Below are 26,418 nucleotides of genomic sequence, written 5' to 3' on the forward strand. Positions count from 1 at the left end.
GCTGATGAAATTTTAGTCCATAAATGAGTCACATGCTTTTCAGAAATCTCTTTCCTATAAGTACCTTTATTTTTCCTTCTGTGCATAGAGTGTGATACTGAATTTCTCACACATATTCATGGCCCAAGACCAATAAGATAATTGTAATACTTAAAAATTAACAACAATTAACAAGTTGATTTTAAAAACCTTAGTATTTTAGTATTTTTAGTCCTCTGATGTCCAGAAAAATATTTGCCAATATCTTAACTTTCAGCAAAAACAGATATAATTATGTCAAATATGAAGCCATGCAATTTTAATTGTCATCATGTCATGATAATAATACTGTTTCACCCCAAAATTTTCATATTTGCAGGTAAAAGGTTTTTGTCTTCTTTTACATCTCTATTTTTGTGCACACACTAAGCTGGACATTTTTCTTGTGAGTTTTTAGTATTGCCAATAATCTTACACTAAGAATTTCATTTGAGCACACAACAATAGGGCTTTTCATAGGTAATTTGAAGGATAAATCAGTAATTATGCATTTAATTGGCTAATAAATCATCACACATTTCCCTTATTTTCTGTAGTGCTATGATAAATCTTTATAATGTAGCCTGGTGTATTTTTGTAGAGAAGAAAACTAAAGGGCTTGTTTAGTGTGTGTGTGTACAGTGCAGAAGTGTCATAAATATGTAAGGCCCTCTAAGGTGTTTACTGTGTTACATGAAAAGTCCCTGTGATTACCTGCTTAGGGATTTTATCAATGTACACTTTAAAGGATGTATTGAAGTTTTAGATTTACCACTGTATCATGTATATATTTAGTATGTAAATAGGAGGAGGGGAGCTTGCTCAAGCTAAAGCGTATTTACAAAAAATGCTGCAGTAGAACTTTTTGAAGTCTCTGCACTCGTGATTCTGAATGTTATAGTATCAATTCTCAGACTTCTACAATTTTGTTAACTTTCAGATTTGTAATTTTTTTAATGGTGAATGGGGATTTATTCAAACGCTTTAAAATTTGAGAAAGGTTTTAGGTAGCAGAATCTCTGCATGTCATTTCCATCAACACTGCAGGCTATGATATTTAATTTTCTGATGAGGAAAGGTGCAGGATCATTTTGTGTGTTTGTTCTCATTTGCAGGATGAATTTTTCCAAAAATATTTAATGAATGGAATAACATCAACATTGCCACAATTAAAGGATGAATAAAGACCAGGTTAGGTACAAAAGAATGAAATGTAGTCTTAAGTTTTCTTGCCTGGGAAAAGCACTGGCCATTTTATTGTTTGTCTTCATGAGAGGAAACTGGAGAGGATGGTTGTTAGAATAAAAATTTGGATTAACTCATTTACAAGAATTTAAGGCATGAATGACATTGAATTATATGCCTAGCAAATTCTGTCATCTCAGTAGCAAGGCCAGTACATAAAGTCACCAAAAGACTTTGTTCTAAAAGTTTTCTGAGTAAGATGGAATTTTCATGTCTGTGTATTTCCATGTCAGCAGATCTCTGGAATAGACTCAGTATTGCACTAATAGAAGTTGGTTCTGAGAGATAAGGAATTGTTTTTTTTAAACTAAAACTTGACAATTAATTATTCCATAAAACAATTTATAACATTTTCTAGGTGGAGTGACTACAGCAAGATTTATATTACTACAGAACAATGTTTCCAATAAGATTTTAGTATGTGTGCATGCAAGCTAAGTAGTAGTAGGACATACTATATTATTACATTTCATAAAAACAAAAAAATCCAACTGCATGGGGTGGCTGCATAAAAGCTTATTATTTTGATGTTTGTTTGTTTAATTATAAAATGTCTACTTTAATTGGCTTACATGCTGGGGGAAAAAAAGAGTATTTAGTGAATTGAGAACAATGTAAGATGAAGGATTAGTAAATGGCTTCTAGCATTACATTAACAAACAATTCTGATTAACTCAACCTACAGTGCTCAGCCATCCTCTGTCCCGCTCCCCAAATTAAATACTGCAAAAATGCAATGGGACCAGTCAGAGAAGTTCATTTTACTTTGGTTTTGTAGCAAGCAAGCACATCTGTCTAATCCTTATGTGGCAAGAATTCTTGCCAGTTTGTCACATAATTAATGTTTTTCAAATGTGGCTATTTACAACTATCCCAGTTATTTCACACTTTTTGTACCAATAATGAAATAGAGAATAAGTTCTTTCCAAGGAGCTCGAGCTATTTTTTTTTTTTTTTTGATTCTCACAGTTTTCTTCATTTATTTCAAACCCATGGTAGTTGGAAGGCAGATACAGAACAGAATCTGGGATTGAAAGCCAAACATTTGATTAAACAAAATGGTAGCTTCCTGAACTGTCTTGAACAAGGGTGTAAGGGAAAACAATTTCCCCACATTCACTTATCACATACATCATTATGGAAATGTGCTACCTGCTTCAGTAATTTACGAGTGTGGGGCAAAAAAGAGATTTCTATTCAGAAAGAGAGCCCACTGCAGCCATACTCCTCCTAATGAACAGTTTGATGAATAACTCTTATCCATTTGCCCACTATACCAGTCCTGAAATTGTCCCATTGCCACCAATTTATTTTCTATGGGCATCGAATTATATTATGTTGTATTGTGTTACAGTGCAATGGAAGAGAAGTGTGAAGAGGGTGGGAGTCAATCATTAAGATACAGGTTTTAAGCAAAGATTGTGTCTGTTCTTTGATTGACAAGACTACAGTAACATTTATACATCGTGTACATTTGGATTGTATTTCTGGTTCCTTTTCTTCACTTGTGAGTTAGAAGTTTTTGGCAGAGCTGAATATACAAAATAACTGTAAACCTCACTGCAAAGATGGGTCCCTCAGAGAGAGAGGGAGAGAGAGAGGAGAAAATGATTTAATGCAATAATGATTTTAGCTATACACAGGCATCCCTTTTTTGTCTCGATTTGTTAAATTACCTGACGTCTCCATGTGTAATTTAAACAAAATTTTGTTCTCTAGTCGTTCTTCCTTTTGAGCTATCTTCTCAAGGAGAAGGATGATGAATGGAAACATAAACAGAGCATGAGAATGTGAACTAGTTCCCAAACATTTCAGTGGTTTTTATAAACAACTGGTCATTGTTACCTTTTGCTGGATTACAGTTTCCTTTAGAACAACAGTGCTCTTCAGCTGCATTACAAAGTTGATTCTAAATGTTTTTGCATAGTTGCTTAAAGGCTTTAATGTTTAAATAATGGTTATATAATTATACATTGTTTAAACAATTAGCTTTTAAGGCTAGCAATAAGCTAAGATTTTATACACATACTACCAAAAATGATAATGAAACTGCATTTAAAAGATATGAACTGACCTTAGAGGGAACAGTCGTAGTTCATGGACATTTGTTTCGATTTTAAAATTTGATTTTTAACATGCTTGCTTTCATTTGGAACATGACTGGTCATTCCTGGCATTCTCCTGGGCTGGCCTTTGAACACAGGCATGGGCAGCAGTGAGTTTTTCACCTTCTGAATCCCATTTTCGGCATTCCTGGTGTGTTGTGTGCCCTCTGCAATAGGAAGTGCCAGCTTGCATCTTGCTGCTCTACACGGGCACAAAATGTTGTCTGAGGCTTAAACTGAGTGCCTTGGAGGGGCAGGATTAACATCACAGCATTGTTAGTTGTCCCCTAAGACATTGTGGCAGCTGTTGATTTATATTTCAAAACAATCAAAATAACAGCAATTGACACAAATTAAGGTAATGCACAGTATTTTAACTTCTAAACAGTGTCATATTTTGGGTCTGCTATTTCTGCTTAGGCTATGATTTGTTTGCCTTTCTAAAATAACACAGAATTGCATTTGTAATCTTCTCAAATGGCATTCATCGAGTGACTAAATTAAGAATTTTTTAGATGTATAACAGTTTAATACAGTAGCAGAAAGTCTAATGATAAAAAAGTTAAATACATTTTGTCTATTTTATAGAAGCATTTTAGAAATCAGGTTTTACAGGCTCACTATGTTTTCATTTTAGATACTGTACAGCTTTAACGACTTTCTAATTTATACAATTTTTGTTCCATTGTCAAAACATTTAATTATATCATGTCTTGAAGGTGTAAAGCTGTCAAATAAATCAGAGGCTCAGTATAAACATTTGGTGAATTGCCTTTGCTACCATACTGTAGTTGTTTCTGGGCAGTTAGTGGAACTTTTTAAAAGCATTTACTCAGCAGGTACAGGACAGCACTGGCACAATGAATTGCTGATTGCTTGTAAAACAGCAGGCAGTAATGCCCTCACTCTCTGGAACTCAGCTTTGTAAAATCAAGTGGCAGGATCGCATGGCACAAAGAGCCAGCGCACAGCAAATGTGTTTCCTGCCTAAGGGCTGCTGGAGATTGCCAAATCTATTCCCCACAAAAAAAAAAAAAAAAAAAAAAAAAGAAAAAGAAAAGAAAAAAAAAAGTGTGTAATTGCTGTTTTTGTTTTTACATTGGAAAAAATAAAGTTCCCACCACTAGAGGGAAGGGAATGTGTTCAAGCTTTATAAAATTTGGCAACTTAGGCATGGAAAAGGAAAGGTTGCTTTTTTTGACGAAGGCCTTAATAGCTGTATTAAAATAAAATTACACTTTAAAAATAAAAAAAAAAACCCAAACAAAACAAAAAAAATCCCAAAACCCAAAAAAAAAAATCAGACCAACAGCTTGCAGGTGCTTTTAAAATATTTAACCTCCCTCTGAAAAGAGGCGACCCTTCTCTTTTTTGGCCAATATTTTGTCGCGGTGTCAGTACAAACTGCAGGCTGCCCAGAGCCGGGTTTGGATGAAGTAAATTAGGTTCTACTTTGAAGCTTTTCTTCTCTGCCCCTTTGAGAGTGAATGGGGAGGCCCTGGGCCGAGAGCTGCTTTTCATTAGTGCCCCACGTACCTACTTGAAAGGCAGAGCTCTCCTAGCGCGCACAAACACGGCGCTAAAGCAAAGCTTCCCTTGCCGCACGGCTCCTCGTCTCCCTTTCCAGTCAGGTGCTTCCCAATCAGAGTTAATTACTGCGGGCATTTATTCCAGTCACCCCCGCTCCGTGGCGGGCTGGCCCCGTCTGCAGCGGGCCAGGTTTGAAAGCCGCCGCGGGGTCCCCGGGAGCGCCTCATTAGAGCCGGGGCTGCTCCCCCGCCCAGCACATCCCCGCACCCCTTAACCCCTCCCTGGCCGGGAACGGGGCTCGGAACCTCGGGAACGGCGCTGGGCACGGGACCGGAGCCGCCGGGGCTCGCAGCGGCAGCCGCGCTTTGCTGGCGGCTCCGCCGGAGCGCTGAGGGGAGGCATCCCCGGCTGCCCCGCCCGCCAGCTCGCAGCGCTTCCAAACGCTGCAAAAAAGGGATTTTTGCTGTTTGGCACATACCTGGGGTAGCAGAAATAAAGGGTAGAATTGAAATGCAGAGCTGGTTTCCAGTATGCTCTGCGGGGCAAAGCTGAGGTGATGGAGGCTGGTACCTGTGGCACTGGGATGACAGAAGCTGGAAGAGGTGCCTGTGGCAGGGGGGCGATGGAGGTTGGAGGGGGGACCTGCGGTGGCACTGAGGTGGCAGAGCTGGAGGGGGTACTTGTGGTGGCACTGAGGTGACAGAGCTGGAGGGGGTACCTGTGGTGGCTGGAGGGGCTACCTGTGGTGGCACTGAGGTGACAGCTGGGGGAGGTGCCAGCAGCACTGAGGTAATGGGTGCTGGAGGGCACCTCCACACCTGAGGTGACAGAGGCTGGAGGAGGTACCTGCGGTGGCATTGAGGTGACAGAGGCTGGAGGAGGTACCTGCGGTGGCATTGAAGTTGGAGGTTACCTGCAGCAGTAAGCACCCTGTGGTGTGAAGATGGTGGCACTGTATAGCTATGGGCTCCTTTCGCTTCTCTGGGTAAAGTCACAGCTTCACGGAATGTTCTGGGTTGGAAGGGACCCGTAAGGATCACTGACCCCACGTCTTGAGTAAATGGCCAACAGGGCCAGTAGAGCTCTGGTGAAACAAGGACCCGATGGTGTCCTTGTGCTTAGCATCCTCTGGGTAAGAAAGCTGCATGCCACTCCACAGCAGGCTTACTAGAGTGCTATTTGATTAAAACCTTGTCATTTGGTTGTTGCTGTCTTAAAACACGGCATAATATTGTGCTGCTTTTTTTTTTTTAATTTTTTTTGTATTTTTGTAGGCCTTTTTTCTTCCATCCTGGGAGGTAGCAACATAGGTAGTTGCTTGTTTCCCCTCAAAGAGCAAGAGCTGCCCTGGGAGTTCAGCTTCTGAATTAAATGGTTATTTGGAAGATGGGAGTTAAATATCATTTTACAACAGTACATTTTTTTCTTTATTTCTATATGTTAGGGGTTTTTTAGCACATCTGTGAAGAAAAAGTTATGTTATTAGTATAAGGGGAAATTCTAGAGTTTTCTACCATCTTATTTAGCTTATAACAGGAGAATATGTAGTTAATAAAAATGTTTATAACTGACCAGATGCTTTTTCAGCATTAAACCTCTGAATGTTCATAGTATTCATCTCCTGTGCCCTTCCCACTAGCATGGTTCATGGCAGAGTAATATAAAGGTTATGAAAAGTTTGCTCTCAACTGGCTGCAGACTGTCTGTTGCACTTGGAGGTGTTTATGCCTTGGTTTCCTGAGCATGCTCAATATACTCAATATATCACTTGTCTTTCTGGTCTTTCTGTGTACAGCTGTCTCTGGAAATTTGAGGCTGGTTAGGTGAAAGAAGGGAATAAAATCTAGAAAAAAATATTTACCAGAAAGTATTATGAATAAAGCTGTTTGAAACGTAACATGCAATATATCATGAAATGGAAATAAAAAAATCAGAAATTTTGTGTTTTCTAAGGATGGATATTTTAAGAAGTAATTTATAAATACAATTAATTTTCAGTTTGATTTCTTTCAAGCATTGAACTTCACTCCTAAGAGCTTTTTGTTCTGTTATGAATTCCAGTGCTAGCCAACCTCTTCCCAGGTACCATGAGACAACCCAGTGCATCCACTGGGAGAGGGAATGACACAGTCAGGATTAGGGCAGGGTCTTCCTTAATCAGGAAACTGGGAGCCCTTGCTCTAGAGTATTTGGTAGGTGAGCCACCCTGAGCACCAGTTTGTCTGGATCCAGACTTCCCAATAGCTTGGATAGCTTGTTATGCAAGTGTGCCAGAACAAGATGTTAAATGGGAACCTGCTGGGTTTGAGCAAGTTTGCAATGAGCATTTCATTTTCCAAATACTATATACCACAAATCTGATTATTTTTCCTTAAATGCTGAATGTCCTTGCTGCACAAATTCTTCATTTCTCTGTCATTCTCAAAGTCAAATGATGATTCTCCTTTGTCATTCCAATTAAATGCCAGCTTCAAGGAGTCTGATGTACTTGCCAAACACACTTCATAATGTCATCCTAAACAGCCCCTCAGAATGGTTTTATAAGAGATCAAGGTTTCACTGTTTGTAGTCATCTCAAGCAAGCAAATCCTGTTCTTGCTGGGCACTTCAGCCCCAAAAGTTACACATTTGTCCCATGTGATGATATAGTGCTGTTTCCTATTTCTGTAGCAGTCTGATTTATTGAGATGTGGTACCCTAATTGCCTTTGTAAATCTTGTGTTCTGTTCCCCAAAAGCTTTAGAATAGTTCTATTCTGTGAATTAGCAGACAAGTCAAATTACAAGATTGAAATTACCTTTCTGCCTGACTTGCATCTAAACTGTGTTTTAAATTTTAAATTCCTTGACCTTTTGTCATACCATTTCCTAATCTTAAACAACTTTCTCTGGAGCGTTTTTTGCCCCCACCACTGGCTTCAAAGACAAATTAGATTAGTCTCTACAAGTCCTCTAAGATGTTTGCTTGTGCTGTTTGCAGTGATTTGAAGACCATGTGTTTGCAACCATTTCTGTCTCCTCTTACATGCATACTAATACTTGTTGATCATTACAGCTCTTGTGAATTGGGTATACAACTGACACATCAAAGCACAGCATAAATGCTGCAAGCTGTTGAAACAGAGTGCAAAAATAAAGCAACAGTTCACTTTTAGGGCTCACAGAGTAAGTGTTAGGAAGGAAGAAATGTACAAGCAGTTTAAATGTAAAATGCATTAAAAAATCACTAGTTTCTCACAGTTTGAAGTGTGTTGTGCTGTCATTAACCAAACAATATGCTTAGGCTTAAACTTTGAGGATTCAATGGGGTGGCAGCCTAAATACTTACTTGAAAACCATTTCAAGTGTGGCTTGGTCTGTGTTCACATAAATCTTTTTTTGCATTTTAGTCATGCAAGCTGAATTCATATTTTTGATGCTTTCTAGAGCTTCATGACCTTCACTGCAGTCACTGAGTTTGTATGTTGCATTAGGATTATGTTACCTGTCAGTTCAGTAAATGTAAGCAAGCTAAAATCAAAATGCCACTGCTAAGAATACTCTAGTACTTTCCTGAATTTCTGAATTTGCTCTGTTTGAAGCTTCAGTGTTTAAAAAGCTCATACAGCCTCAAAGGCAAGCAAATGTTGCACGGTTTGAAGTTTTGTGGTGTGTATTTTGCACCTCTCTCTTAAAGGGAAAGAATCTGTAACACAAAAAGCTCAATGACTGTTTACCATCCTTTCAGAAGTGTGGAGTCCTCTGACCTTTCAGTTTGTCTTTGCTAACACTTGACATTCAGACTGTGATCACAAGGCTCAAGGAGGTGTCACACAGAAGTCCCTTGGCTAGAAGTAAAGAAAGTGAGCTAAAGCATTGGAAGCAATGTCCCTGCATTAGACTTCTGAGGGGAAAAATAGGTTGTTGTGGCAGAATGGGATGCTGAGACAACCAGTGCACAGCCTTGCACTGTGAAATGCAGTCCTGTCTAGTGGGATTTTGGTGGTTGGGGTTTAGGGTTTTTTTTTAAAACACAAAACTTCATTTGAACTAATTTGGCTGAGCCAACTGTCAGCTGTGTGGTTAACAGCCTGTGCTTCCATGGGTAATAGGTTCCAGATCCAGGCTGTCAGTCTTCATGCAAACAAGTGCTAGAGGAACTGGGAGAGGAATTGCTGAATTTCAGGGAGGAGGGAACTTCCTGCCTCCTTTTGGTACCGTGTGTGAGAATTTTCAGAAAGAGTTTTCATTCCCTGTCTTGGCCTCAGGATGTTGATGACTTTTCTGTGGGAGAGAGTCCTCTTAACAGCATAGCAGATGTTTTAAATGTGGACAATAAATTCAGAGATGTGGTGGGGGAAAGTGGAAATGGCCAATAACTCAGCAATACCTACTGGTGCTATCAATATTTGCTTGTAGCCAACTTTGTAGTAAGAAAAGGTTTATGGACTAGCCAGTCACAGTTAGGTGTTCTGTGTGTCTCTGGGGAAGGACAGATGCCAGCCACATATAGCATTATTATGAGAGTTATGAATAACAATGGCCATTTGTGTGATTTCACAACTGCAATTAATTATGGCTTTTATAAATTATTTTTCATGTAGGAGAATGCAATAAAGACCTTCTGATCATTTTTTGTTCATACTAATTCTGTACCTTTTCTACATCTTGGTGTGAAGGAACCAGACAGTTGGGACAGGGCCATTCTTGGGACACCTTTTGGAAAACATCTGTTTACTGATGGAGCCAGTGGGCTAAGACAGGTTTTGCCCACTCATTTTTCCAGTAGGGAAGTTAGCATTGTAACAACCATGAATTTGTGAACAACTGAGGTAAGGCAACACCTAAGGTAGATGTCTAAACTTTGAAACTTAGGAATAAAAATGCATCATTTGTTCTGTTCATAAACTGCTCGTGGAAGATTGTAGCAGTTCTGCCTTAAAATATTTCTCTCAAATTTGCAGGTTATCAAGGATATACTGAGAAATATTTTAAAAGTGATCACTGCCCTTGATGGAAAGAGTAACTACAAATGCTCCAGTGCAGTTTTTTCATATTTTTAAAAATCTTTTATTCCTGGCATCTAATAATAGACATTTCAGTTGAGAATAAAGCTGAATTTCAAAGGAGATGCAATTTTCATTTTATAAAATGTGTAGCAGCTGTCTGACTTTTCCATTTAAACTACAGGATTAATGTTGTAGACTCAATATAGAAATGACCAAAAGATAAAAAAAGCACTTAAGATTCTTTGGCTAAACATGCTACTCTTATTTTGGTAATAATGACATTAACTCAGATAGGAGTTTGAATAATTGCATTGCAAAATATTTTTCTTTGTTTACATGCTGCTCATGCAGAATATACCTTGTCACAAAATTTCAGTAAGTTACACTATTATGCAAATTTCCTTTTTTGTTAATAATTACTAGCTTAATCTTAAATACAGAGAAGAAGGAACAGAGGAAGGGAAGTTAATCTTCCACAGATCTCTTGTGTCTGAGCTTCTCAAATTGCTGATATCCTTTTTTCTACAAGATCAGTTGTCTTCAGTAAAGCAACTAAGTTAAATGTTTTATTAGGACTGTATTTTCCAGAGTACTTTATCCTGGTATCACTAACCAAGTAGAGAAATAAAGTAAAATGCCCACTTTTGTTACAACAGTGATGAAGAATTGGCAGTGCCTTTCTGTAGCACAGGCACACACAAAGGAAAAATGAAACAGTTATTTTTTTTCTGTAAGTAATGCTCAGTTTCTTAATTATCTCATGCTTAAAACAATTTGTAAAATACAGTAAGCAAAACTAAATGCATTTGGTTGAAACAGTTACTTACCAAGTAAAAAACCACCAATCATGTAAATTGTTTTGATGTCCCTTTCATCCATTTGAAATTTGTGTTACCTCATGCAGAACATGGAGTTAGTTTTCTGCTTAGTACGTTTGCTGTCCTCTTCCTTCTGATATCCTCAAGGCAGCCCTGAAGTCTGTATCTTTCAAATAACTTTATATAGATCTTAATTCTCAGATATGTGTACCCCTGTGATCAAACAGTGTCACTGGTGAAAGTGGATTTCATAATTTACTTTTTAAATCCAATAGATTACTGAAAAACCTAAAGATAAAGCCAGCACTTGTAGAGTTAATATGTTATTAGGAGGACAGGAAATCTGGCAACTATTGCAGAAACTAGACCTAATGGTGCACACAAACAATTTGTCAGTCTTGGTAAATGTGAAATAGCTTTCCGCAAAGTGGCTGCATTTGCTTTGTTTGAACAGCCTAAACTTTTCCTTTTCGAACTTTAAATCTTAGAAGTGAAATGTGATCCCCATATTGAATCAAAATAATTTAATTCAAAACATATTTTGATTGGAACAAGGCTGATGTGAAAAGAAACTCTAGAATAAAAAAAAAAAGTTGAAAGGACTTTCTATCATATATTTAGCAAGAAAATTTGAAACAGTTCTAATTAGGCTGAAAAAACCAGCCTTCTTCAACTTACAAAGGTCATATATCAATGTTAAGGCAGCATTACCAACTTGTGTCTGAAAGCCTGAACATGCAAACATCATTCCAGTTGTTTAGTTTTGGTGGGTTTGGGGTTTTGTTTTGAATGAATGTGCACACACGTATTTCTAAGCCAGAACACGTATTAGTTTAAAGTCCTTCCCTGCTGCTGCAGTCATGCAGGTTTTTTGTCGTGTTTAAGAAGAGTATTTTTCACCTGAAAGTTGTGGTTTTGCTAAAAAATGTGTGAAATCCTAATTCGTGCTTTTCTGTTCATACATAAATATTTTCCAAGTGGAACATAAAAGAGACTCCATTTTAAGCATTTCAGAGGAAATTCTTCCAGAGGGGAATTAAAATGTTTAGTCCATTAAAGGTAACAGGCAATTATTTTTACTTGAGATTTATTTCTTACTTGCTGGTGAAGTGTATTCCTGGGTTTGTTAGTTTGGTTGTTTGGGGTTTTTTTGGTTGTTTTTTTTTTTTTTAATTGAATAAATAGGAAAGATTATTCATGTACAAGCAATTTTGGTTTCTCAGCAAAGTTTCTCCTTTCATTTTAACATTTCATAAACCACATTTTGTATGGGTTGGACACTTTTTCTGTCATTCAAATAAGAGTTGCATGCATGCTTTATGCTGTGCCTCAAAATTACTTTGCTTAATCAGCATACGAATAAGGCAAGTAAGTCTGTAATTTATTTCTGAATAGCTTGACTATGAATATATATCTGTGCTAATGAAAAAAAATGCAGTTAAACCTTTCATCTAATTTCAGCGTTAGAACATCCCAAACTCAAGCACAAAATATATTCATTTTTAATAGACATCACTTCATATGCGGTATGTCACTGCATAAAATCTAAAGCAGAAATAAAAGTAGAAGGCCAAAGCCATAGTAGTCACTTCAAACTTACAAATCTTGATTCCAAAGGTATAATATTGTTTGGGAAAGTATATCATGATAAATCTTTAGAAAATCTATACTGGACAAAGGAAAAATTGTTCCCAGCCTGCTAGTTTCGTGTTTTCTGTTGTTCCATCCTTTTTCTCCCAAATAATTTGTATTAGTATTAGACTGATGTTAGTCTTTGGTTGCCAGCAGTAAATTATTCTCTGTTCAATTCTTTCAGAAAACAGGACAGAAAAAGATGCTCATAAAATAGTGAGTTTTTCACAATAAGATAGTTTTGACTGCACATATTTAGTGACATCACTAAAGAGATTGTGCATTCAAAAAGTATTTATGAATAAACTAAAATTTCTTAGTTAGATCAAAGCTTCTATTTGTTGATGTGTCTGAAGTGTTTCTACCTTGGGAATAGAGAAATGAAAGTTACTAATAGGTGTTTGTGTTTGACATCTGCATACTGTACTTTTTAGCATATCTCAAGTGTTTTAGTCTCTGCCTAATAGATCTCATTAAAGAAACAGATATCAGCCCCAAGACAGTTTGTCAAAGTTAATATGAGTCCCCTGTGGACAGAATTGACAATCTGTATGTGGCTTTACGTGACTGCCTTTCCATGGGCTTGTTTGGTCTGTTAACAGTTGGACATTAGTCCTTGATTCATTTCACAATAACCCAATGGTTTTGGGTATTGCTTTATGTGCTGGACATTTTTGGGGATTTCCTTGTTGTACTTATTTCCCTGAGAGCACAGGGTGAGCAACGAGCTCACTCTGCCCTGGGGGTGCTGGCAATTCCTTGGTTTGCTCCAGGAGCAGCATGGAAGGATGTTCGTGTCCCATGGCTGCATGCTGGGTTTAACTCGAGCCTTAACGAGCGCTGCCTGTCCTAAGTGAAGTTGAGGCTGAAGTAATCCTAAGTGCTGAACCATCAATAGGCTTGGCTTAGGTTTGCAAGAGGTAAATGCCAACAACAGCGTTTAAAAACAATAAACAGTGCAAACACCCTTCTTTTTATAACCAAATATTTCTGCAAATTGCAATGTCTTTATTTCTCAGATGCTTTCTAAGGAGGACCCATATTTAAATATACCAGTGCAAAGTGCATCACACTTATCCAGCACATGGTGTTGTTTTCCTTGGAACTCTGTTCTTTAGTCATTAGACAAGCTGTTAATTATTGTTCCCCCATTGATTATGTCATAGCATTAGCACTTCCCTCTAACCAAAAGCTTAACTGTGAACATGAAATACTAGGCAAGCTTATTTGGCCTTTGAATTTGTGTGCTGTTTGGTCTGTCCTTCAAGGTCCTGATGCTGACTGTAGCTGGTTTTCAGTTAGCTCTTTCACTTGGGATTAAGCAGCTAAGAAGATTTTAAAATGGCTTAATAAGGAAAAAAAAAATTTGCTGTTGAATCTGTAAAAATTTCAAATGCAAACTAACTTCAAATTTGAAAAAGAAAAGTGAGATCAGGGTGACTCCCAACCATTCCCTGAGAAGGCAAAGTGTTCTAGTTTTGCTTTTAAAGGAAAAAAAAATCACATTTATACAGACACTAATCTAAGGAACTCGCAGTGGAATTCCTTTAATTATTCAAGTCCAAGTGCTTTGTGAGGGTAATATGACTCATGGAAAATCTAACTTTTGTAAAAAAGGAGAATATGAATAACTTCAACACATTCTGAATATTTACTCCTGTACCTATAAAAAAATCTCAATTTCCTAACATTCTTGTTTTCTTGGTGTTAGTTATAATGATAACAGTAAGTATGTTCCTGGGTTAATTTTATTTTTAGCAGGATAGCACGAAAATTAATTCTTATCATTGTAATTTGCTGAGCCCTGTAGAATTTTATGGCTGCACATTGCAGTATTATGGACACTCATGAGACTCCTGACTGGTTTTATCTTATTAAACAATTTTGAAATCATTAATTTTTAATTGGCCTGCTTGTGGTTTTTTATAGTTTTAATTGTGTGTCTGCGTCTAAATATTGGGTGTTTTTTAAATTAAAAAGGAAAAAAAGTCCCGGCTAAGCATATATGTTGTATGGTATTGCTATATGATCATCCCAACAGATATTCTACTGTGTGGTGATTCATTTTAAAGAATGCTTTCAGCAATTCAGTATCCTAATAAAAGTAATAACAAAAAAAGAATGATATGATGTCTAAGATATGTACAGGTCTTTTCTTGATTGAAAGTTCTAATTAAGTGAATCGAGGAAAATTAACTGAAATTAGCTGTCAGAAAGTCACATTTAAATGAGTGATGATCTGGAGTGGCAGTAAACATTTAAATGATATAAATTGCCATTTAAGTGTATGGTTTAATGTTTGTCATGCATTAATATGACATGAGGCTGCAGTGACAATCAAGCAGCTTGCTCTAATTTGAACATATTTAGGGCTTTTGTGTGGAGTGCACCACACAAATTAAGACAATTGCTGGTTTTATGTGTCAATTTAAATGTTGTTTTCAGGCATCGGTTAATGAAACAAACCCATCATTTTTGTGTGCAAATTGCAGAGTGATTTCCTTGGTTTCCCGATTAATTTCAACTTCCTCTGCTCAAAATTAGGAATTTCCTTTGCAAGGAAAATGCCATCCATTTTGCTAGATGAAGAGAATATCTGTTTGTTATGCTTTTTCATTTGGTAATTCAAATCAGAAATACATTGAATCCTCGGTATAAAATAGGAAAAAGAAATCCTGATAGTGATTTAATTTACATAGATTAACTCTTTAGATGGCAATGATTTTAGGTTACCTTTAAATATAGCGATTTTTGGATGCTCTTGTCTTGGGGATTGGCTTGTAACTAGTTAACATCTTCAGGAAAGCAGCTTAATCATTCAGCATAGCACTCTGTATAGGTTTGTACACAAGAAATACGTGAAAGTGGTGGCAGTTTGATATTTTATCCTGTTAAAAAATTTTTGCCCTAGCATCCCTGGCTAGTTAGTCCTGTTTCCCAAATTCTATCAATCTTCTCTCTGGCTGTCAGAATCAGATAATCCTGCTGTTGTTATTCAGCATGCAGATCACACAGGACAGCACAATTTCATTTTGAGAGTTCATAAAAACATAGCCTGTCTGTGTGTAAATGCACAAATACTTTCCAGTTACTGCTTTTTTCTCTTTTTTTCCATATCAGAGTTTAAAAAGTGAGATCTCAGTAAGTGGGAGGTAAGGCATGAGACTCTGGTATCTATCACAAGGCCCACCTTTTTCTGGATAGAGTGTCTAAAATACTCTTACCAATTCTGTGTTTAGATTTGTTAAGATAATTTGGCATGCTATAAAACAAAAATGCTCCTGCTACTACCAAATGATGACTATCTGGCAAACTCAAATTTGTGTTTTGTGTGTGTTTTTTTTTCACAGGCATTAGAAAGTGAGTTTGTCTCCTGCCAGCTTCACCAGTGGATTGATCTGATTTTTGGCTACAAACAGCAAGGGCCAGAGGCTGTTAGGTCCCTGAATGTATTCTACTATTTGACTTATGAAGGAGCTGTTAATTTAAGTTCAATAACGGATTCTGTACTGAGGGAGGTAAGTTTGTACTTTATAAATACAGAAAAGGCTTCATTTACCACTGCAGTGTTGAAACTGTAAAGACTCCACATTGTTCAAGGCTTCTGGTGAATGTTCAATTTCTTTGTGTTTTCTTGTGGTTTGGCCACAGGCCAGTCAAATGCAAGGTGCCTGAACCAGTTGTCACAGCATGCAGAATTAATAGAACAAGGATGCAAGTTGTTCTTAAACTTTGTGCACCTGGATTTCAGCCCAAGCTGGATGCCAGTATAAAAATAAAAGTTCAAGGATTGCTTCAGTTGCTGAGTTCAGTCATTTTGTTCCCTGATACTGGATCTTAGTGGCAGTGAACAACCTTGATTTGGCTTGTGCTTCTGAATTTACTTCTGCACTTTTTAACAGTGAAGTGCAGTCTTGCATATGTAGCAAACATCAGACTTTTGTAGCCTCAGATACTTTATTAGGTTTGCTATCAAATTAAAATAACCTGGCCTGTGTTTTTCAGATACAAAAGAAAATATTTCAGCATTGCAAAGATCAGTAGCTTTACTCAGACTCAGCATCATTCAGAAAATCTATTTGCGAAAGTATCTCACAGAATATTGTGTGCTTGAAAGTTCCTCCTCTACACCTAAACCAGTTCTTTAAAAAACAGCAGGGTGGCATGATTAAAATAGATTTTTGATTGATTTTATGTCCTCTCTTCAGACACTGTATTGGTACCAAGTGTAGCTGCAAGTATATTAATTATAGAATAAATGTAAGTGGTACCTTGTTATAAAATATTTAGAGTCCATGAAAACAAAGCAATATGAATCTTATCAACTGTTTTATTTAGAGGTGACACAGGGACTGTCTTAATACCAAAGTGATGGCTCAATGTTGTCGTTACATGGCTTGCCATCAGTCTGCAAACTGCATCTTAGTCTATTTAAACCTAAAATACATGTGTTGCACATAAATACTGTTAATCGAGCTAAGAAGAGGGATATTGGGACACATGGCTTACAAGACAAAATGGCATCTGGGTTTGGAAAAAGTGTTGACCCAAGAGTCATCTAGTAGTTGTTCACTATGACATCTTTTCAATTCACTGATAGTGAATTTGTTCACTCTACATTGGCATGGAATTATTCTTACCTTTTACGAGTATTTATTAGACTCTTGAAGTGATTGGTTAAAGTGTGAGCTGAAATGTAGGCTGGGTATTGTATGTAAATTGAAATTGTTCTAAATTTTGTTATTAAATGAACCATCATTGAACCTTTATTTATTAAACTAAGAATTGAAGTAACACTGGTGAAAGTAGCAATCTCCACACACAGTTTTTGTGTGATTTAAATTTTTCTTGAACAGTTCTTTTATCACATTTATTGTGATCTGTTTTACTTGTGTTACAGCCTGAAAAAATTTAGGATCAGGGTAGTTACAAATGTTTGGAAGTGTGGATCATCTCAGCAAGGCATTCACTTTGTTACCAAATATTTTGAATTTGTCACATTTTTTTTTATAGTACTTTGCCACAATGTTTCTTATTTTTGATTGTTCTGTGCTGCCTGAACTGACTAAAAAATGAAAACAGGAGAGGGAGAATTGTAGTGTTGTTGAGTTCACAATAGTGGAGTAGCTTAGCAGCAGCAGAATTTTGAAACACCACTGATGGTGTCAAAAATACACACTGATGAATGCAGACAGCAGAATGAATTGTGTCTTGTAGCACTTTTGTTCTGAGTTGCTAGAAGGATTTGCCCGATGGAATATATTTATTTTTCAGGATTTTTAAGTATGCCACTAAAACAGTGAAAGGTCTCCTGTTTAGTTAGGTATCCCTTGCCATTTACATGTGCTTTGTAATGTGTATTTATTATTATGTAAATGTGAACATGTAATTTTAAATGGCACATATGATCAGCTCTGATGCAATACTGATACTGCAGAAATTTAATGACTTATCACCAATAGTGGCTTACTGTGATTTTACTTGTGGGTAGAGATGAAAGTAATGAAAAATCTGTTTGTGTGTATTTCTATGTGCATAATCATTCTATATCTATGTGCTAAATGAATTTATCATGCACCTTTGACAGCCTCACCTTCTTCCTGCTTGCTAATCCGCCTCCCTGAGGACCTGTGCTAACATTCTGTGTTACCAAGCAGCTTCAATCAGCATTTATTTTTCTCCTTCAGTCAGCCTACCAAAAAATATCTCCTCTTTTCTCCACCAAATTCCTAGTTAGAACTCAAATGAATTTCTGATGTGGACAATTTACAGTATTATTAGGCAGGCACAGCACCTCAGACTGAGTATCTTTTTATCAGGCAAGTATTAAACTGGATTTCTTGGTTTCAAAAATGATTATTTAGCTTTTTCCTCTTGATACGATTCAGGTTTGGGTTTTTAAATCTTGACAGTTGTATCAGAAGAGGTATTTATTTTGCAAACCTAAACCAAAGAGAAGCTGCTGTATAATCTGAGAGCTGCAAGTTATTGAGGCTTTTAGGTATCATATGGAAATAATAGCAAGTGCTTAAACCTTGGCAATTTCCCCACATAGATAGTGCTGAGCCTGTACCACATCAGCAATGAGAGGCCTATGATGCATGTGTTTCTGAGGTATCTCCACAGATATATACATGGGTATTGGTGACCTAACTCATCAAAGAGGCCACACACAGAACAATGGTGGAAGGCACTGAGGAGTGGAGGGGTGTAGGTTAATGCAGAATTTCCTTAGGTCTCCTAAATGGCTCCGACTGGCACCTTTATTTTTATAGGCAGTCAGGTTATATATATTACAAGAAGGAAGTACTCGTCTAGGAAGGAAAACTACTTGATTAAAACCATATTCCACCTTTTTTTTTTTCTAACTGAAAACGTAGAACTTTTACATCCTCTTATATTGCTGTGAACAATTTTTTCCTGCCATTCTTTCTGCCTATGGGAATAAAGGAAGTAAAGTATTTTGAAAGGATCTGACTGCCATAATAGCAAATTTTAAACTAAAATGCAAACCATGGGCCACATGCTACCTTTTGGCAGATAAACCCTGGGGAGTGCAAAGCTTGCATAATTCAAAGGCAAATCTCAGGGGGAGGGGAGTAGATCAAGAGAGAGGGGTTTGAGTCGCAGCCAGTGGGGGAAGGGAGCTGCAGCCAGGAGAAGCAAGGCAAGGGATCCAGTATCCCTGCTGGCATACTGGTGCACTGCTCATCCTGCAGAGACCATTCCTTCCTCCTCCTCTTCCCCTCCAAGCATTTTGGTAGTGCTGTCATTGACTCTGCTCCTTGTGTGTTTTGCCGAAGGAGGTGACAGCTGCAGAGGGAAGTTGCTGTTCAGTGGGCAAGCAGTAAATATCCTGGTGAAAAACACTGCATTTGCCAGCAGAGCTCTGCTGTGTCACTGCCTTCTGTTGACTTGCTCTTGAGCACCACGTTTTGATCTGTGGAACTCCCAATCACAAGATCTGCTGTGGAAGAGCTCTTTTTTTGCCTGGATGGAAGGGGCAAGGAGTCATTTAGCACAGACAAATGTCATCCAGCTGTTCTGGAGAGAATTCACAGCACCTTCTTATCACAAATTCTGCTCTCTTTTTGCCATAGCTGTCCAAGAATGGAGTGAAAAAAAAAAGTAGAATTAGATCTAAGTCGCTCAGACAAGTGACTGATTAGGAGCTGAAGCACAATGCATACAAAATAATTTGTATCTAGGACTGATTGGTGGGTATTTCATCAGTGTTGGTCAGAAGAACAGAAATTCCTCTTGTCTCTGGCTTAGTGTAAGAAAGGACGACATGAATGTGGTCTGTCCTTAGTTACTACTTAAAAGTACATTTCTCCACTGATATCCTATGTAGTTAGTGTAAACACTGGATAAAAGCAAAGAAAAGAAACAAAGTTAGTAGCAGGAAGATGAAATATTATTTGGAGAATGCATCCTTGATTTGTACAGGAAGTACAAATGGTATTTGTATGTAGGATTTTTACTTCCTTACCCTTCAGGAAGCACCCTGAATTTTATACCATGCTTATCAAAAAGCCACATTTGAAAAAAAAAAAAACCAAAACAAAACCATCTGATATGATCTTTGAAGTCAGCAATTAAGGAAGACTAATAATTTTTAAATTAGCAATAATATCTCTAAAAACACAAGAATAAGTCCCATTAAATAACATCGAGTGATTTGCTTTTAGCCTTAGATGGTTCTGTTGTTTTGTACTTCTTCCTCTGAAGAGAAGCTGCCTTTTTGTTTCATGAAGGTGTCTGTTTAACATTAGGAAGCAAGCTTTCTCCATTTTTTGGCACATTTCTTTCTATTGGTGATATTTCATTTCCATATGAACTGAGGAGTTTCAAAAATATGAAGAATCAGCTTCGACATAGCATTTGACTTGGTATTTGAATGTGACACTTCTGATTATATATATAAAAAAGATAATTCTTTTATTTTCAGTTTTAAGGCATATGGGATAAATTGTTTAATGGATAATAGCTTTTAAATGTTATTTAAGATTAATATCTTTGGGTAAGTTTTATGCATCTTAGGTCTATCTCTTACGAGTCTTACTTTATTTTTAAATATTTACAGTTTGAAAGACTTCTGTGCCCAAAAGAAGTTACAAGAATGTTTAGTTTACATGACCCCAGTTTCATGACAGCAGTAGCAGATCTGATATCTTATCCCAGAGAAAGCATTTTTTGGCCTCTTCTTTAGGTCTGGTCATGGTGGGAGTTAATAGCATATTTCAGCTCTAGCTTAGCTGGAGTGGAGAACCCTGACAACAGTGAATCTTTCACAGAGTATAAACACGATTTGTATTTATAACATAGTTAACATTTACTAAATAGTTGGGAAAATGACCAGTCTGGATTTGACAGGTTGGGCAACAGTCCTTGTTGTGGCTGTGATGAGTTTTAAAATGTAGGATAAAATGGTTATAAAATAACTGTCACAGAGCAGTAAATTTCCATGTGCTGTATTCGGTAAGTAAAAAATTCACTCAGGCAACATTCGAAGTACTGTAGAAACCATCTTTGAATTGTCTCTGGCTGGAAGTGTGCTGCACAGATGGCATGTTTGGTGTTGTACAGCATGGGAATCGTGGGAAAAGCCAAATAAATGTTTGACATTGGTCTCATTTTAATTGCAAATCTGTATTAAAATACCCCTGTATGGAACTGGAATTAAGAAGGCTGTATTTAAAGGATTGTGCAGTGATTTAATGGCTAAGGAGATGTGGACTTGGCAATGCATCCAGGCCAATGCCTTGGTCTATTCCTGGGGCGGTACCCATGGTAGGAGTGTGCAACAGAGGCAGGGCCTCCTGTGAGGGCAGGTACCACTGCTCAATGAAATCAGCTTGCCTGGGCATCAGGCCTTTCCCATGAAAGGATGCAGTATTTCCTTCTGGTGAAAGGAGCGTTAAATAACAGGAGCACCACTCCTGCCACCCGTTTGTATCAGTTACCTATTAGTTCTCACATCTCTGCTCACACTGTGACCTGCTTGTGGTGTTGGAGTAAACAAGCAAAATGAGTATAAGTGGTTACTGCAGTTATCTGGGAGGTGTGGCACTCCTTTGATTCCATTCAGCCTGGAGTTTGATGTGATGAATGGGGATTTATTGCCCTTTGTCTTAGCTTACATATTTACTACAATGCTTACAAACAGACATGAAAAATATTCAGCTGGGTTCTGATCCAGAAAAATGTTTGACCTTGTTCTCTTTTAGTCTTCATTGCAGGGTAGATTGTAATTTTACCTGCTGATTCTGCTTCTCTATCCAGCAAAAAAAGAAGAGATATTTTAAGAGTTAATTAAATTAGGACTGGGATGCTCCATGTATAAGGATTTAAAAAACTGGCAGGAAGTAGTAAAGTTTTTTGGAAGGAGGTAACACATGTGAATTAGTTCTTCAGCTCTGTGTACTTTTTTCACTCAGCCTTTGATTGAAATTCAAGGGATAGAAATTTTCAGCACAGTCAGTTCCCTCACCTCTTGCTTGACCTATCTTGAGGATCTATAAGAGCCAGAGAGGTCTTGAGACCCCCTGGGCTCCTTACGTTTTCATTTGTGCCTGGCTGGTCAGTCTTAGCTGACATGTTTGTTGGCTAGGGTTAAATAAGAAAGAGTAATAGAAAGGTAAATAAAGTATGGATAAAAGTGATATTCATAATGCTTCAAAAATAACTCCTTTTGATAGAAATTGTTTCTATTTTTAAATTACTTTTTCCTCTTCCATATGTGGAAAGGATGAGATATACTTGTATATAATAGCTATAGTTATACACCAAGTCATTTAGCCTTGAAAGAAACATGGAAGTGAACAGGAATTTTTTGTGTCATCAACATGCTTTGATTATTTGCAGCCTCTTTATGCTGTCAGAATGGTCTCTGTATTGACTTCCATAGTAATTGGGAAACTAAATATTTTTGTTTGGAATATTTTCATTCTCTGTCCTTGTTGCAGCCCAGGGTCTCTAACCTAGGCATCAGTGTTCCCACTGTGGCCGTAGATGTGTGTGGTGTTTACTTACCCAAATTTGTTATTTTAATTATTAGTTATATTTATAAATAGCTGCTGCTTGAGTGAGAAAGCTTGTGGTCCTGCCAGAGGTGTTTTCCTCAAGCAGTTATCTAAAAGTCAAGCCTCAGTTAAATGCTACATTCGATTAAATAACAAGAAAAAATTCATTTGTTGCAGTAGAAAGCCCTGAGATAGCTTTGCACCTATAGTTTGGAAACAGCAAGTTTGGTCTTGCAGGTAGTAGTTATGAGGGATTTAATAAATGTATTTCATAGCTTAAGAAAAGAAGTTGTTTTGTTCTTTTTCACAATTGTTACAGATTCTGAAAGGTGATCAGAGAAGATAGTTTAAAGACCACTACATTTTGGATTTTGACATCTGTGTATTAACCTCCTTCAGATTGAAATGTTTTATTTTAATGAAGCTTTTTTATTTAATAAATAGAGATGACATCAATGTTTAGGAAATACTGTGGACCATTAACAAATTGGAATTGATTGCTTTTTTCCAGAGGAAAAAGTTTAATATAAGAAAATTCGGGATTGTTTAGCTATTTAGAGAAGAAAATGAATAATGCCAGAGATTGAAGTTTGAGGGTGTTGTGCATGGCAGTGCCACTACTTTTTCTGTGATAATTATTGATTTGAAATGAAAGCACTGATTTGCTCTCTTGAATCTTTAGCTGCCACAGAAAAGAGAAGTGGGAAGCAGTTTTGGTTGTGGTGCTCAAATAAAACAGAAACTGTTGTATTTTAAAAAACTAATTCCAGAGCAGCTTAGGCTTTTGCTTGTATTGACTCCAGTTTTATTTGCAGGTCCTTAAATTGATCTTTACTCTCCTTTTAGACTCTTTTCCCATTTTATTTTGTCAGTCTCTTTGAAGTACTACCAGACCTGTTTTTGTAGTTCTAGTGCTTTTTATCTGCTTCTTTCCAGTAGCCAAAGATTTAGGTGTTTTGAATGAGCACATCAATGTTCCAGACAGAGATACTGTTTGAAATTATCCATGAACCCAGAGCCTCTGAACATTATTGAGTGACATTTGTTTCTGTTGGTTGTGTCTGGTCTGACTAACTGGTTTCTTTCAGATTGGCAGCTGGGATTACGCTGCAGTAGACGGACAGCTGCGTGAGCTGGAGATTGCAGCCAGGCCGGGCTCTGCCTCTGTTTAATATGCCTGGAATGTATATATGCAGACTGGGGCAACTTGCACGGCCCTGAGGGGCTTCTATTTGTATTCTCACAAACTGTGATTACTTCCTGTTTTATTGTAATGAGTGCCATGTAATTGTCACTCTGATTTGTCTGGACAAAAAGATTTCATTTTTTCTTTTTTCTCACAGAAAAATCCTTAATGTAGTTTAAGAGCTGGTTTAGTGTTTTTGTTTGTAAAGATGTGGTGGAAGGCATCCTATGCAATTCTCTTTTCTCCACTTTTCTGATGTGAACAGGATAATGTATTATTCATATATTGATTTCAAACAGCTTGAGGAAAAAAAGTAATCCTGCTTAGGGTAACCCCTTCCCATCCATATATCTGTAATATGGATTTTATAAACAACAAGTGGTTAGACCAGTAACCAATCTCCAGACAATTCTGGTATTTTCAGAAGTCAGGTATTTTCAGGCAGAAGGAGGTGAAACTGGGGGGTGATAAGAAGAAAGAAATATCTTAGGCAGCAGATATAGTTCTTACAAGGAAGGTAAAAAGAAGGAAGGAAAAAATGCTGAATTTCTATTTGATGGCTTTCTGTAGATTTACAGATTGATGTATCTGTAGTTTTTTTGTGTAATGAGGCCCATGGTTTTGTTACAGACCTTGCTAACACACAGGCTGAGGTTGTGCACTTTTTGCTCCATCCCAAGTTGCTCGTGTGCCCTAATAAGGCCCCTCTCTGCAGGCTGCTGACAGTATTTCTGCCCACGCTTCGGCTCTGGAGCCATAACCCTGAGGTGCTGGGCTCGGAGCTGTACCTGCATTACAGGGCAGCAACAGGGGCCTGCATTCTGCTCGGTTAGCAGAGGGTACATCACAAACATTCTGCAGTCAGGTTTAATGACACCTAGAGAACAATAGGTAGCTCTTGGTCTTGTAGTGTCTTTTCTTTAGCCTTTCTTCTGCTCCATTCTCTTCCCTGCTATTTGTTAGATTTCAAAGTTAGCACACACAATTTTCTTAAATCAGTATATTAAGTGAATAGTGAAATGAGAAAACAAAATATGGAAGTGATTCAGAACAAAATGTTTGATTTGTGAAGTCAAAACAAGAGAAATAATTTTCTGGTTTGACATGAAGAAACTAGACTGCTCGTTTTATTTTTAAAATAGCAAATGGGAGTGTGTGAATTTATGATACTAACATTTGAGCACTGTATGTTTTCCTTGGGTCAAGTGTAGTGCAATATCCCCAGGGCAGGTGTACAGTCAGCCAGCATATACATTGCCTCTGTTAGAAAAGCATTTTGCCCATTTTTCACAATCTTGATCTAATGGGGATTGTTAGGAAACAAGGGAGATGGTGCTACAAAGAGCTTCTCTTTGCAATCTTGTGCCTCTTTTCAGCAATTTTATCTGTTGTTATGAATTGTGCTTGCTCTCTGGCTAGTGTTATCTATATTCCTGTAGTCCTAGAGGAATTCAAATAGGAATATTCCTGTAGGGGTGTAAGTGGCTCTCTCTGATCAGAGGAGGTTTTCTGATCACTTGTTACCAGAGCTGGATTTTAATCATTGTCCATGGGGAAAGGAGCTCCTTGGTTGGCCGCTGAGCCATTCAACTTCCCTGTCAAACAGTCTGTGTTCTCTGATGCTCTAAAGCAACATCTGGGTGGAAGGAAGGGGAAAGCAAGTAATCATAATTGCATATCACTCAAGCCAATAGAAATCACTGAGGAACATGTGTGTAAACCTTTTTGAATATTGAAAAGTGAGGTAGGAGCGGCAGAGAGCCAAAATAATTACTTTTGCAAGGGCTGTTATTTTCTGGACATAAATACTGGGCAGAAAGATGGAGGATGAACCCAAAACGTTTTCTGTCCCTGACATGTGTGCTGAAAGAATACATATTACAATGTATGCTGTTATTTCACCTGGGGTTTCAAATGTTTGGCAACTAAATAGTAGAGATTTGGTAAGTAACTGGGAATACTTTGGTGCAGAACTGTAAGGAGCTGAGAGCAGCCTCTTTGTAGCAAATGAGGAGGTTGTAGCTTGTTGTACCCTCAGACCAAGGCATGCATTTTAACATGGATGTGCTGTGCCCCTGGACTCCTCAGTTTGGTGTTTGGTGTCTGAGGAGGCATGATGAAAGCAACTCTGAGCTAGTCCCTTTAAAGGTCTTTAAATCTGGAGTTAAATGGTGTATGTCTTGCCTTTTAACTGTTATGGGCCTTCATTTGAGAATTTGAGTTCAAAACTGGAGACCGTTTCATTCTTTCTCTGTGACACTCACTGCAGCTCCCCCTCCACCCGCCCTCCCTCATATTTAATTTTATAGTTCTTTCAGACATAAACATGAAAAAAAAGCAATTTTGACTTAGTTTCTGAGTGTTGCTGCAAAGAAAAGTAACAAACATCTGTTTTTACCTTAACTGCATCCATATGTTCAACCTCCCCATCACCCTCCTTCCCAAAAAATTTACAGCCGTATTTGATGGGTACTGCATATTGTTGAATTAACTTTCTTCACAGTTAGATGAGAGGGTAAGTTCAGAGACTGGAAATAGCCATACTAAACAGTGGCCAGGAACTACATTATAGCTAAGCCAAGTTTTCAAGTTCTTTACTTTCCTTCCTTCAATTTGCTTCCCTATTCTCCTTTTCCCTTTCCCATACCCCAAGGGAAGAGATAACCTAGGAGGCTTTTTAGGAATGGGTAAAATCAGGTGAATGTTAACTTAGGAAATTTGCCTATGGCTTTCATTCTTCTAAATTAATTAACATTCAAAATACAGTGTTACATAAGTATGTGTTTGGGATGCATACTGTGTGAATTATTGTAAAATGTTGCTTACTTTGTTTCATTTTATTGCTTCTTGTTGTAGCATCTGGAACAATTCT

The 26,418-nt window shown here is 37.5% G+C and overlaps 1 protein-coding gene across 6 annotated transcripts in view; it reads left to right on the forward strand.

Moving 5' to 3' along the window:
• LRBA (LPS responsive beige-like anchor protein) overlaps window positions 1–26,418 on the forward strand; it is a 369,517-nt gene that overhangs the window by 298,083 nt on the left and 45,016 nt on the right. For all 6 annotated transcript variants that reach the window (XM_054633381.2, XM_077176952.1, XM_077176953.1 and 3 more), the window contains one exon: window positions 15,686–15,853. In XM_054633381.2, coding sequence (XP_054489356.2) covers window positions 15,686–15,853 — 168 coding nt within the window. The remainder of the gene's footprint in view (window positions 1–15,685; window positions 15,854–26,418) is intronic.

The sequence above is a fragment of the Agelaius phoeniceus genome, chromosome 4 (assembly GCF_051311805.1).
Source record: "Agelaius phoeniceus isolate bAgePho1 chromosome 4, bAgePho1.hap1, whole genome shotgun sequence".
In the NCBI taxonomy this organism is placed as follows: Eukaryota; Metazoa; Chordata; class Aves; order Passeriformes; family Icteridae; genus Agelaius; species Agelaius phoeniceus.